The sequence below is a fragment of the Heliangelus exortis genome, chromosome 4 (genome assembly GCF_036169615.1).
Source record: "Heliangelus exortis chromosome 4, bHelExo1.hap1, whole genome shotgun sequence".
In the NCBI taxonomy this organism is placed as follows: domain Eukaryota; kingdom Metazoa; phylum Chordata; class Aves; order Apodiformes; family Trochilidae; genus Heliangelus; species Heliangelus exortis.
The window spans coordinates 24,096,975-24,110,060 of NC_092425.1; the positions used below are offsets into that span (position 1 = coordinate 24,096,975).

General features: G+C 39.9%; 2 protein-coding genes and 1 long non-coding RNA gene across 19 annotated transcripts in view; 1 reads left to right on the forward strand and 2 right to left on the reverse strand.

Moving 5' to 3' along the window:
* MTUS1 (microtubule associated scaffold protein 1) overlaps positions 1-3,292 on the forward strand; it is a 116,747-nt gene extending 113,455 nt beyond the window's left edge. For all 15 annotated transcript variants that reach the window (XM_071743428.1, XM_071743422.1, XM_071743421.1 and 12 more), the window contains 3 exons: positions 214-330; positions 1,663-1,760; positions 2,613-3,292. In XM_071743428.1, coding sequence (XP_071599529.1) covers positions 214-330; positions 1,663-1,760; positions 2,613-2,829 — 432 coding nt within the window. In that variant the 3' untranslated portion in view covers positions 2,830-3,292. The remainder of the gene's footprint in view (positions 1-213; positions 331-1,662; positions 1,761-2,612) is intronic.
* On the reverse strand, positions 3,278-7,652 carry LOC139795981 (uncharacterized). Its single transcript, XR_011725782.1, has 2 exons — positions 4,222-7,652; positions 3,278-4,188 (listed from the first exon to the last, which is right to left on the reverse strand). It is a non-coding gene; the product is annotated as an uncharacterized lncRNA (long non-coding RNA).
* Positions 7,653-8,717: 1,065 nt separating this feature from the next.
* PDGFRL (platelet derived growth factor receptor like) overlaps positions 8,718-13,086 on the reverse strand; it is a 29,934-nt gene continuing 25,565 nt past the window's right edge. For 2 of the 3 annotated variants that reach the window (XM_071743445.1, XM_071743444.1), the window contains one exon: positions 8,718-9,535. In XM_071743445.1, the coding sequence (XP_071599546.1) occupies positions 9,347-9,535 (189 nt within the window). In that variant the 3' untranslated portion in view covers positions 8,718-9,346. The other variant, XM_071743446.1, reaches the window with a different exon arrangement.

The following is a 13,086-nucleotide window of genomic DNA, read 5'->3' on the forward strand; positions in this document are numbered from 1 at the left end:
CAGCTTTGAAAGAAAACTGCAGCCATCCACCTACAGAAGACAAAATCAGAGAAGAAGGTAGTAGGAGGTCTTTTTTTTTTTATTATTTGACACTGATTTGATTTCACTTATAGCAAAGTAACTGTTACTGTATTTTCTTGCTAAAAAGCAGAGAAACATTTTAAATTCCTGCAATTCCGAGTACTAAGCAAAAACTCTGTGGAAATCTTTCAGAAACACCCACAGATTATGTATCTGGAACAGGAGCTGGAAAGTTTGAAAGCAGTGCTGGAGATCAAGAATGAGAAACTCCATGAGCAGGATATAAAGCTAATGAAGATGGAAAAACTGGTGAGTTTTCCTTGGGGTCTGGCTGGCTTGGACCATATCTCTTGAGTTATATTCTGGTTATGAACTTGGGCTGGTCAGACCTATATGCAAGGATTAATCCTTTTTGTTTAAAAGGAAACATGAAATGATGATGGGACACCACACATGGCAGGTACAATTATATCTGCCTTGGGCTGTAAAGCAAGGGGGGCAAAGGATCCCTGGATGCTGTAAATGACCTTATAACCTCTTAAGGCAACTATTGATCTGTATAAACTATTGATAAGCACTGTGGGGTTTCTGGGAGTCTCTTCCACTTTTCCTTTCCTCTTCCCTCTCTGTGTTCTAAAGAAAAAAAACCTTGCCTACTATGTTTGCTTGAGTCTTACAGAGGCTCGAGTGCATTTTTAGGAAAGCATTAACATGGAAATCATCCTAATTGAACAAGAAGGGATCAAATATGGAATGGAATAAATATTTTAATGTAGAGTTGATTAGTTGAGGTCAATCGTTTTAGCTGTTATCTCAAATCTACTTGTTTGGCTGTGTGGATTTGCTCCTGACTGTGCATAATTCCACATGAAAATGCAAATTTGGGGACCAAGTTTGTAATTGCATATCACGCTCTTATTTCTGGCAGGACAGGGTCCTTGTCCTGGGTGGGGCCTTTGAACACTGTTGTAATTCTTAAGCAAGATGTTAGGACGAGGTACAGAAAGAGGCTTGGATACAAAGGGATACATTAATATCAGTTGTTGTACAGTACAGTTGTTGATACAGTTGTACAGTATCCTATGTTGCTCTGGTCTACAACTGCTAGTAAAGTACTATAGACCTTCATCTTTTATGACACACAGTGTAGAACTCTGACCATCCAACAAGTTTATCAGTTTTTTTCATTAACCTTTGAGAACATCTTGCAGCAATGAAGTGAAATAAGGAGAGCAACAGGAAGAGCTGTTTACACAGGAGAGCTCTTGAATTTATCATTGTTAATGCTATTTCTAGACAGTTTTCTGTCTGCAACAGCTTCTGAAACTGCTCCCTGTCACTAGCAGAAGTTACCAGAGTGTGCTGGTTAACTGGTAGATCCCGTATCCAGTCCTCCTTTGTTGGTATCCAGTAGCACAGGTGGCAAAGTGCCAGCGTTATGCAGGGGTGAGGTAAGTAGGATCTGCTTGACTGATACAGAAGCACAGGCTGTGATAGTCTCCCGTTCCTCCAGGTTTTTGCTCCACTGTAGCAATGTCTGCAAACTCGAATATGATTGCCTGTGGTACCTCAGTCAGTATCTTGATTAGGTACATGTATGGGCTTTATTTTAAACTGTGACCTTTTTTATTTTTTTCTAAGCTGGAGAACAACACAATTTTGATGGAGAAGTTGAATAAGGTTCAGCAAGAAAATGAAGAATTAAAAGCTCGGATGGACAAACACATGGAGCTTTCAAGGTGAAAAATGTGAACTTTTAGATGTTCTTATGAACCAGGGGAAGGTGTTCCTGTGACAAGAAGGAAAATTCTGTGTATATAGTAGTGACTAGGATTTTGTAGTACTCTGTTGAACAAGCCCCTTTCTTCCCTACTTGTATCTCTACAAATGTGTGCTCCTATGTATAAGAACAAGCAGGAGCAGATCACCGTAAGGGGGTGAAGGTTCTCAGTATATTCTTCAGTGCTCAGTATATTTCAGGGATGATAAAGCAACTCAGAAATACCATCTTATTATAGACGGGCTCTTTTATTACTGGCTTGTGAGCTAAACATGGTTTTACTTACAACCACTTCAGCTGAGTGACTTGTCCCTTAACTTGCCAGTGAAGATAGTGAAAACCCCAGTGTGCGTGTTACTTAGCAATATTAACATTTAACATAAGTAAAATGGTCCTGAAGTTCTCCTAACTTCAGCTGTTAAATGGATGGGCAAACTCTTCCAGTTTGAAGGAAAATAAAGAAATTCAGCTTTTATGTTGAGCTGATGCTGCCACCAGACCCAAACGCTTGAACATGGCCATCTAAAGCATCCTTTAGTATTCACAGGAAAAACATCACACTTTGATGCTTTTTCTGGTCTTTAGGAATGTTTCTGATTGGGACTTTTTTTTTGCTTTCTGCAAGCTGCCAATTTAAATCCAACAAAGATGAGAACACGTAAAATCCTCATTTTCAGGAAGTAATTTAGTTGCCAGTAATTTAGAAGCCAAACAGGAGTTTATGTGATTTCAAACCTTCTTTGACATTCAGGTTCAACGTTGCAGCCTCCAAATTGGTTTCTGTGTTCTGATGTGACTCTTGCATTCACAGGCAGCTTTCTACAGAGCAGGCAGTTTTACAGGAGTCCCTAGAGAAAGAGTCCAAAGTAAACAAACGCCTCTCCATGGAAAATGAAGAACTTCTGTGGAAGCTGCACAATGGTGACCTATGCAGTCCAAGGAAACTGTCTCCCAGTTCTCCGTCGGTGCCTCTTCAGTCCCCACGACATTCTGGTAACTTCTCTAGTCCCACAATATCACCACGGTGACATCTCTGGAGGAGGAGGAGGAGGAGGAGAAGGAGGGGAAGGCATTTCATTTGGAATCTGGAGGACCGATTCTGTCTGACTGTGGCGGCTCCACAGAACTGGAAATGACTTGGTGCAAAAATAGTGATGAGAGACTGAGAGTATGGGAGTAAAGACACTGGTGTTGTGTTGCTCCTCCCAAAAAGACTTGTTTATGACCTCTACAGACATTGTTGCACAAAGCACTTACAGAGCAAGGAAAGACTTGTTCATTGCCTTTTCACCTAACTATAAGGAAAAGCTCAGGGGCTTAGAGATAAAGATCACAACCTTTATACTATGTTCCTTATCACAGACACTTTTTTAAGGCTGTGTGTATGCGTGTGCGAGTGCTGTGGATGGAATGGATGTGACACACTGTGCGTGTGTCTAATGTTGCCTTCTTTGCTGTGTTCTTAATAAAGGATAAAAGCTGGAGACTATATATTGACATGTACTTCCTTAATAATGGTGTCAGTGTGCATGCTTTTAGCAGAGTCCCCTCACTCAGGAATGAGGAGAAACTGCCTCTAGTACTATGGGTTAGTTTCCTTCATCTTCCTGGCTTTAATTCAGTAAAAAAATGGCACGAAAAGCTTTGTCAACTGACTCATTAGTGTCTTGGTTGACCTGAGTATGCAGCTTTGAATTTGAAAAACTAACAGAATCGCAGCCATGCTTTGCATGGATTCTTGGTTTAATACCCAGGCACAACTCTGCCATTTATCAGGAGACATTTTTTGCAGGATACAGTGGATTCTGGCTTTCAGGTCAACAGGGTTGTGTTGTAGTCAGAACCACAGTAGCCCTCAAGGTCAGAAGTTATTAGTTGAGCTACGGGCTTAGAAATCTAAACCTATCATCTTACCTGCTGAAAAGGAATTGCTTATTGCCCCAAAACAGTGTGCCCATAGCTGAGGCCAGCTGCTGAGGATAAACTAGACACAGGTTTGAAAGCCAAAGAGAAAAATGCAATAATTGTCATTACAGGTGCATTGTTAACTCAAGTTCTCAAGAGGATCTTGAGTAATTTGTGAATTCCAATATATGCACTGACACACTTCTCCTTTTTAAGCATAAGTCTTTGTATTAACACGCTTCAGGACAGGATAACCCTGAGAAAGAGGGGGAAGGTGATACTGGGTATTTATCTTGCTGGGTCTGCCATACCTTCTCTTGGATTGCAGGGTATCAGTGCTTTGCCAATACATTTGGCAACAGGTTCTAGAGAGTAGGAAAAAAAACTGTCTGGCTACTGGAACTGAAGGCTGAGAGTGCTGGAGGAAATGTCATCTGCTTCAGCAGGGCAGTGGTGTAGCCTTGCTACACCCTTGGTCAGACCTGCTCATGGTGGCTGCACTGTAGCTACTAAACACAGGTTCAACTTCCAATTAGTATTACAAAACACTATCTGTGCTTACAGTAGCTTGGGTTTTACAGTACCACTTCCAGGACTGTTGTTACACTGGTGTTTAGCTAATGCTGTTAACTGGCTATGCATTCAACTGTTACTGTAAATTATAACTGCTGAGTTTTCCTGATGCTTTTCCAGGACCTTGGGGCCAGGAATCAAGAGAATGGAAAGTGTTTAGGGAGCTCAACTGGAGACCCACTGCAAACCCCTTTACCCAAGACTTGAAAAATATTGGCTAGTAATGAGGAAGCCAGGCAGATAAACAAGACTGTTGAACGTGCTCATGCAGTAAGTTGTAATATGTTTAAACTTGTGATTGAATTTCATCATTAAATTTACTTAATTTTTCCATAATGTACAAATGAAGGGTGCCATTTCTATGGAACATTATCCTCCTCTTAATCCTCTCTAGAGCATTGTACATACCACATATTAGTGGTGTCAGTACTTAAAATGTTTTCTAGGGGTTTCAAATTTAACTATGAAAATCCTTTGTGGGCTAAAGCTTGGCTTAAAGTAGATCTTGGAACATTCTTTGGTCAAAGAGATTTGATCACATGTATTTGAACTGAATGCTTAAAAATAAATTTTTTTTACTGATCAAAGGGGTTTTCTCCTACTTGTGTTAGTCATGTGATTTTCAAGGAAGAACATTCCTCCAAGTATGAAAAATTCTTAGTACCTGCTCAGCTCAGCAGAACAGTAACACTGCAGCTTCACTTATTCAGGTAATCCTTAGAAAATCCTAACTTGACTCTTGCTACTCTCATGTAGGCTGAAGTTACACAGAGCTTGCTTGTGATTATTATCAGTTCAGTTTGGCTGTTAAAAAAATAAAAAGGCATGTAGATGGCATACAGAATTAAGCAGTAAGAGTACAGTTGGCTTAATACAGGGACCAAATGTGCATATCCTGCAGGACTCATTAAAATGCTCACCTTATTTGGGAAAACTGTGTTAGAAAAGCCACAGAGTTTAGCAATCTAACAGGCCATGTCATAAGAACACTTGTCTAGACACTGGTAAGAATTTTATAATCTGAAATAAAACATGTAAGAAGAGTGCATAAAAATGTTTGCAGATGAAATCCAGCATATCCCTTCATGTAACAGAGCAAGGGAAAGCTTTTCCAGGCTAACAATACAGGAAAGTAAGTATGATATAGTAAATAATACAGAGAGTTAATTTATTTGTATTTCCCCTCCAGGAAGGGGAGGCTCCTCACCTCTAAACTTCCTGCAGATAGACCCTTCAGTGCTCTCATGAAGAAAGGAAGAATCCTTGTATATAGAAGTCAGAGTACAGAAATACCTGTTTAGTGTTTGTCCTGTTGTATTCAATAATTAATGCTGTTTACCTGTGAGTGCTGTTTCAGTATTTTGATCTACTTAACTAAGGATTAATATTTCAAGCTTTAACTTAAATAACATGTGTTAGCAAAGGCTTTGTTTGATCTGATGGCTTTTACTTTTGTTTTTTTATTTCTTTAGCATAAAGTTTCCTTTAGGAAAAGCTGGGAACCTGCTCACCAGAAATATATTCCAGAGGACTAGTGCCAGCAACTGTGTTGCTTTACTTTCTTCAGGTACTCCAGCTAGTAGTTCCAACTCTACATTTCAGAGGAAGTTAACAGCAACATTTGTAGCTGTATCAAGCAGTTGCTTTCTGAACTATTCATAACAATATGGTCCCTTCAGTACATTTCTCTAAAGGCCTTTGTATGAATTGCACTATATTTGCTGCAAAATTTCAGGTGAATCATTTCCTCATGTGAACTGAAGGCTTTAATTTCTCATTACAAACACCAAAGACACTTGCATGTAAACTGGTATTATGCAATTCATGCAGGAAATTCCTTCTAGACAGTAAGTAATTACTGATCTTTAAAACTGTAGTTGCCTGACAACCAAAAAATCATTTAGGGGGTGAGCTGCAGTTATAAAGCTCATCAGCAACCTGGAAGCCTGAAGAAACATTCCTTCTGTTCACTGCTGCCTTGCCTTGCAGAGTTGTGGTGACTGAGGTGATAGAAGTAGCAATACTGGGAGGCTTAGGCATGAGACATAGACAAGTCACTTAAATTTCATTTCCAGGGCTTTATTCTCTTCCCCTGTGTCACTGTTTGTTTATGTAGAAATGTGTAATTGCATCCATGTGAAAAGCATCTGGCCTGCCCAGGAGGCCTTTGGTAAAATAAGAACTATGTAAAATACATAGTAAAATAATTCTCATAGTTTACAATTAGAATTATTATTTTGATGGCTGCAAGGGTAAAAAAAATCTACAACCACCAGAAATTCTTCCCTAGAGGCACTGTAGGTGCCACTATAGGTAGCTATAACCAGTCTTGAGAACTGCATGAGATGGGGACACAGAACCATCAAAGCTGAGGGAGACTGCTGGAGCAGGGATGCAGTAACAGATTTACCTTGGCTTTTCCTCTCTGGCCAAACTGTCACCAAGGACACGATGCTGCTACATGAACTGCTACTTTCTTGAACAGGCCTGAACAGGTGACACTGTTTTCCATGCTCTAGATATTTTGATGAAAATCAATTGTATAACTAAGGGCTCAAAAGCACTTTGAAATTTAAGAAGTTGGCACAGCTCCTGCAGTTCAAAGGAAAATACATTGTTCTAATAAATGAAAATGCTAAAGAGGAATGAGCACGTTGCACAGCCTTATCCAGAAGCTCAGGAATTGTTAAGACTTTAATCTGACCAAAGTAACTTTGTCTTTAAAAAAAAAAAAAAAAAAAAAATCCCTCTTTCAGGTATTACTCTGAAATTGTTTAACATCTATTTAGTCATGTGAGTAACAGTGTAACATTCTTGATACCTTTTATTAATAAAGAAAAAGATTAACAAGGGACTGCCTTATACACCTTCAAAGTTGGTCCTATTATTTCCTATTTTTAATTATTTTGGTGAGTTTTTTGCTAACTACCTTGTTTCTGAAGGCTAACAATATTGCAGCACCTGGGCAGTGTTCTCCATGAAGTGACATGCATGGAGCCATTTCAGTTTTTTCATGGATATTTACTCTGTCAGTTATGTGGGTTTAGGTTCCTGCATGCTGAAGAAAAAACTTTCAGCAAGGTTAATGAATGTTTTCATTAGGCACACTGATCAGCTTAATGACATGATTGAGAAGCTGCCATTTTTACAATAGAACTTACTGTATATCACTACTCAAAACCATGCTGTATGAATCTGCTCAAAGAGTTGGACTATCTGGAGCAAAGGGCTTACTTCAAGCCTTCACCAGAAGAAAGCTTTAGGAACAGAGTTGATAGTAGGAAGAGTTTCTTTACAGAGTAGTTAGGCTTTAGGCATAGTCCAGGGAGGACTCAGTATTTTAAATATTTAATATATTTAATATATTAAATATGAAATATTTAATATAAATGTTTAATATATATTATCTATATTATAGATAATACAGATATATAGATAATATATATAGATATATATATAATATATATAGATAATATACAATATAATATAATTAAATACAGTATTTAAAAACTGTGTAGATGAGGCACTTCAGGACATGCTCTAAGGGGCATGGTGATACAGGTATTGAGACACTTTTTTTTTTTTTTTTTTATATTGGAGGGGGATATTTCCAGCTGGATGCAGTGATCTTAGAGGTCTTTTCCAACTGTGGCAGTTTGTGATTCTGTGAATTCCAGTCAAAAGCAGACCAACACACACTGAAGTGTGCAAGCAAGGGACCCTTTCCTGGTATGCTCAGAGTAAGCTGGTTTTCACATGCCTCAAATAAAATGGTTTGCATCTAAAGTCCTTGGTTGTTTTTTATGTCACAGAACAGTCCTGTGTAGATTTGTATTGGAAGTTACAGTTCCAGTCTAGGATTGACAGGCAATCCAGCTTGCATGGATTCTGTGCTTAAGCCTAGGAAGAAAAAACATTGCCCAAATGTCCAACAGTGCTCTTACCAAGTTCTTACCTTTTCTCTGTAAACTCTCTTTCCTTGTATTGGCAACAATACCCAGGGTGAGGAGAAGCAGTTGCTTATTTATCCAGGTACAGTAATGAGTAAATAAAACATCTTTCCTTTTCTCCTGCATAAATTAATGCAATTGAGCTGAATTTCTTAATCTGAGCAAAGATTCTGCTGTTACAGAACATTATGCTAATGTTACATATGGTTATTTTCTTCTGTAAATGATAGTATATAAATAAAAGGTTTTACCTTTAGCAAACAATTTGCTACATAATTCAGTAAACATTAAATATCTCGAGTGAACTCTTAAGCAAGCTAAGTTTTAGGGTATAAGAATGCAACAGCATAAGGAAAATGTAAAATACTTGACCACATACAAGTTGTTGGAGATGCATCTTAATGTCTGTTTACTATTAATCTTCCTCATGAGTTAGAATTTTGTGTTTGTCCTTACACGTATGTGAAATGAGTGCACACACACATTCATGTTTTCATAGTGTTCAGAAATTTAATCTTGCAAAATAAACATTTTCTATTGGCTAATTCTGTAACAAGCTGAGGGGTTTGTGGGTTTGGTTTTTTTTTTGGTGGGTTTTGTTTGTTTTTTGGGTTTTTTTTTATTATTCTGGGTTTTTCTTTTGTTTTAAAACATGTACAGTAAAAACTTTAAACTTTAAAACTCTAAACTTTAAAATTGCACAGCACCAGAAGAAATACACCTGTGTGGTGCATTTTGGAGGATATTTAATATCCTCTTAGTTCTCATATACACAAAACAGGCACAAACTATACAGCAGGTTAACCTTAGAGAAGACTTTGAGGAAAAAGACCACATCCAAAGGAAAGCCCAGGAGGACCTACTCTGAAACCCAGTAAGTACTCTGCATGTTCAGGCTGAATAAGCACTGCTATGAAGCATTAAATTTTAACTCACACCTGACTCCTACTGGGTGCAGGGAACTCAAGTTTGGCCTGTCAAGCTAGTGAATATGGAAAGTATTGACATATGAAAAGAGACTGCAATAGTGAAAATGTCATTTAAACAGTAATAAAGAAAATAAATGGCTATAATGTCAAATAACACACCGTTCGTTTATGTCCAGAAACCTTTCCTATCAATTCAGTTCAACTTCAGTAGCTACTGTTGTTTCTCCTTGTAGGTTCCTAGCTATACAAATGTAGTTTCCAGCATCTCTAACTTCAAAATCCTCAACAACAAGAATGCTCTTTGAAATCCTTGTGGTATGTCCAGTTCCTCTGTTCATCAGTCTCCAGAAGTTTTGGATAATCACAGGCCTCTTAGACTGTTTAAAAGAAAAAAAAAACAAACCACCCACATAAGAAAATACGTGAATCTTCAACTGCCCTGTGAAAACACGAAGCAAAAGGTGGGAGAGTAGGAGCCTAGAGCCAAAAGTCAGACTCAAGTGAGGAAACCAAAGGTGTCTGGCAGTTGCAACAACATTCCTGCATTAATATTGATGCACCAATGAGTAGTGCCAAGTAAGGATAATGTGATGGCTCTTCCACTCTAAGTGCAAGTACTGAGTATCTTCAGAAGAGCAATGGGCTGCCAGTGGATGAGCTCAGCTGCAGCTCTGGGCCACTTACCAAGGCTGAGTTTGGGTACCTGATCCATTGATCAGGCATAAGGTGTGGCAGTACAGATGTGTCTTTTCAGACTTTAAGGATGTCCCAAAAAGGAAGGCAGCAGTGTCTTGAGTTGGTTGACTGAGCTTCACCTAGTTCTCTTTTAGCACAGAGAAAAGCTTTAAAGTATGTGCTGCAAAATAACTCCTACTCCTTCTCCTCTCCTTTCAGAAAGCCTGTGTTAGATAACATACAAGCCAAGAGTAACAATTCACAAATGTTTCTAAATTAATCCTCACATTATACTTTTCTAACGTGTATGTAACTTCTAAGTCAAAAATACAAACAAGGATACTTAGAAAGTTTTGCCTTTTTTTTTTTTTCTTGTTATGACTTTTTTTTCTATTTAGAACCAAAGCTCCAATCTCACACTTGCACAATAACCAGCACAGAAGAAGCTGCCACTTCTTGCAGCCCAGAGACAAGTCACAGTGCAGCCAGGCAATGCCTAGGAAGTGGCAAGCATTGACAGCTACCAAAAACTTTATTGAAAAACTGGTAATCTCATTCTAGCAAGTTTTAACCCTTTAGAAGGAATCAAGCTAATTAGCAGAGCTCTGCCTGGCAGAGCACCTCCTGTTCACAGCCTGAAAAGTGTTACCTACCATCAAGTACAACTCCAAACTTAATTCAAGCCTGAGTTCTCCAGTAGCCTAAATAGTGGAACTTCCTTGACCCTCCTGAAAGTGAAGACCACATAAGGCAGGTGCTATTTGCCAGGTTTGGCTCCTGCTAGCCCCATTTTTCTTAAACTAATTGCCTTCTGCTTTGAAGCCAGTTTCAGGGAATCTTATTAAGGAGTGGATCAGTATGCACTCAGAGCAGGTGAATGAGCAAGTGAAATTGTCAGGGAGTGGCAAGGGAAAAAAAAAAACCCACAATACCACTGGGCGAAAAAGAGATGAGATGAGGGCCTCTGCAATTCAGTGTATCTAGGAGTAAGCAGGAATTAAAGTGCTGCTTCTGCTGAGGGGTCAAGTGGTAGGTGACAGCCCAGGTGCTGGGTGGGGTGGTGCTGGGGAACAGAAACTATCACTGAAATCAGCAGCAATGAATAAAAACATCCAGTGAAGCTTAGACCTTTGACAGTCCTTTTTCTTGCACAAAAGAAAGTCTGTCTGGCCAGCATCACTGGTGATCCTCTCTCTACTCTCTCCATCCTCATCTTTTTCCTTTGCAGCATGTGAATATTTCCATAATAAATCTCAAAAAGACCCATGCAGTGCTTCTATGCTGACATTTAATTAATCTTTTTCTTGGCCAAAAACCTACCACAACTTTCCCTCCCTGTCCCCAGGCACAGCTGGAACTGAGACTGTTTACTCCAAAGGATAAGCACCCAGGGCAGATGCAGGGCACAGGCCAAAGTGTCTCTCCCAGTGCCCACAGGTGGGTGCAGTCCTCAGCTGACAGTCCACATGCCCTGCACTGCAGCCACAGTATCCACAGCAAACAAGGAAGATAATTTGCATGTGTTTACAGTCAATCAGTGCTAGAGAGGTGTGACTGTAACTGCAGGGCACCTGGAGGTGTTGTAGCTGGTGCTGTAAGATCACTGGAAAAAAAAACTGGGCTACAAACCAAACAACAGGCTTGGCCAGCAACCAGGCTTGGGCAGCCACTCAGCTGTGAAAGGTGTAGAAGAAGCAAGGGGTGAACACTAGTAAGGAGCAGAGTTTTGGAAGGCCAGGCTGAGTCTAGAAGTTTTGGTCTTTCAATTGCTTGTTCTTAGTAATTAAAGTTTGTCTTTTGTAACTAAGTTGGACTCTGCATAGTTACTACAGTCCAACACATAGCTACACACCCAAAAAACAACCCACACACAAAAAAATCCAGAAAGCCATACCAATCAACAAAGCCAACATGATCAGCAGGGGCATTTCTTCTCTTCCTCATCCAAGACAGTGAATCACTGTAAGACTGTGAGAGTTAAAGCCCCACCTTGAAGGACAGAGACGCTGCCATTTGTTAATGCATCTCACTCAAAGTAATGCTGAGAGCTAAACTGAGAGGGAGATTGGGCATTTAAGTCAAACCACTACTGCTCTGCAGCTCCCTGGACTTGGAAGCCCTTCAATTTTCTCTAACATTTTACTTTTTATTTCACCAACAGGTGGAAGTTTGACTGCCTCTTTCCTTCCTAAATTCAAACAGGCACCAGGAACAGGAATTCTGCCAAACTTCTGGTGCTCCATCCAGTAGTTACTCTTCAGATCACCTAATTCATGCTATCAGTACCAAGCCCCTCTCCAAATGCAGTAGAGGCTGCCCTCACTTAACAGGGCAGGGAAGGGAAGTTGGTAATTGCTCACAAGCTCTGAGACTTCAATGATCACAGCAGGAAAACATATGACAAGCAGCAGAAAAAAACAAAACAAAACAAAACCCCAAAACAACAACAAAAAAACAAACATTGAGAGGAGAGGGAAACGAGGGTCTTTTCCAACGCTGACAATTTTATGATTCTGTGAATAGAGGACAACCTGGTTCCAGGTGCCCAGTACCATCACCAGCAGTTCAAATCCCTTTTGTGCTTACCAGGTATCACAAGTGTTTTTCCCCTGAAAAGACCCACACTTTCCTGTGACAGCAGAGTGCTACAGTGGCTATCTTAAGGACTACAGCAAACTTACGGGACTTGACATTTGAATTTTCTCAAGCTCACTGACCACTGAACTCCAATCACTCCCTTAAGCAATCACCCCTGCAGTTCAGTTACTTCCATTGCCTGCTGGCTCAGGGAGATCAGTTGCTTATGAGCAAGCTCTGTGCATCTTCCTTTGACAACACAGCACCAGGAGGGCTGGCAAATCCTCAAGTCTCAGAGGATCCCTTTCCTCTGGTGAAGGGTTCCATCTTTGAACAGTCCTCCCTCTGCTTCTACCTTGGTTAGGATAAACAGCATCAGAGATGAGGCTGGTTAAGAAACAAGGCCCTATTGTAACTGGTTGGGATGAGCAGAGGGAGAAGGGAGGGCATCACCAGTGATGCTAATCAGACACACCTTATTTTGTGCAAGAAAAAGAACCAACAAGTTTTAAGATTCACTGGATGTTTCCAGCAAACTCTTTCAGATGAGGCTGGGCAGAAGCAGATTTCTGTGCTTCTGAATGCAGGCAACAATTAAGCTTAAAAGATCCTGTGCTGCAATGATTCATGTGCCCAAGCTGTGGAGATGGAAGGGATACCAAATTCAGAGGCATCA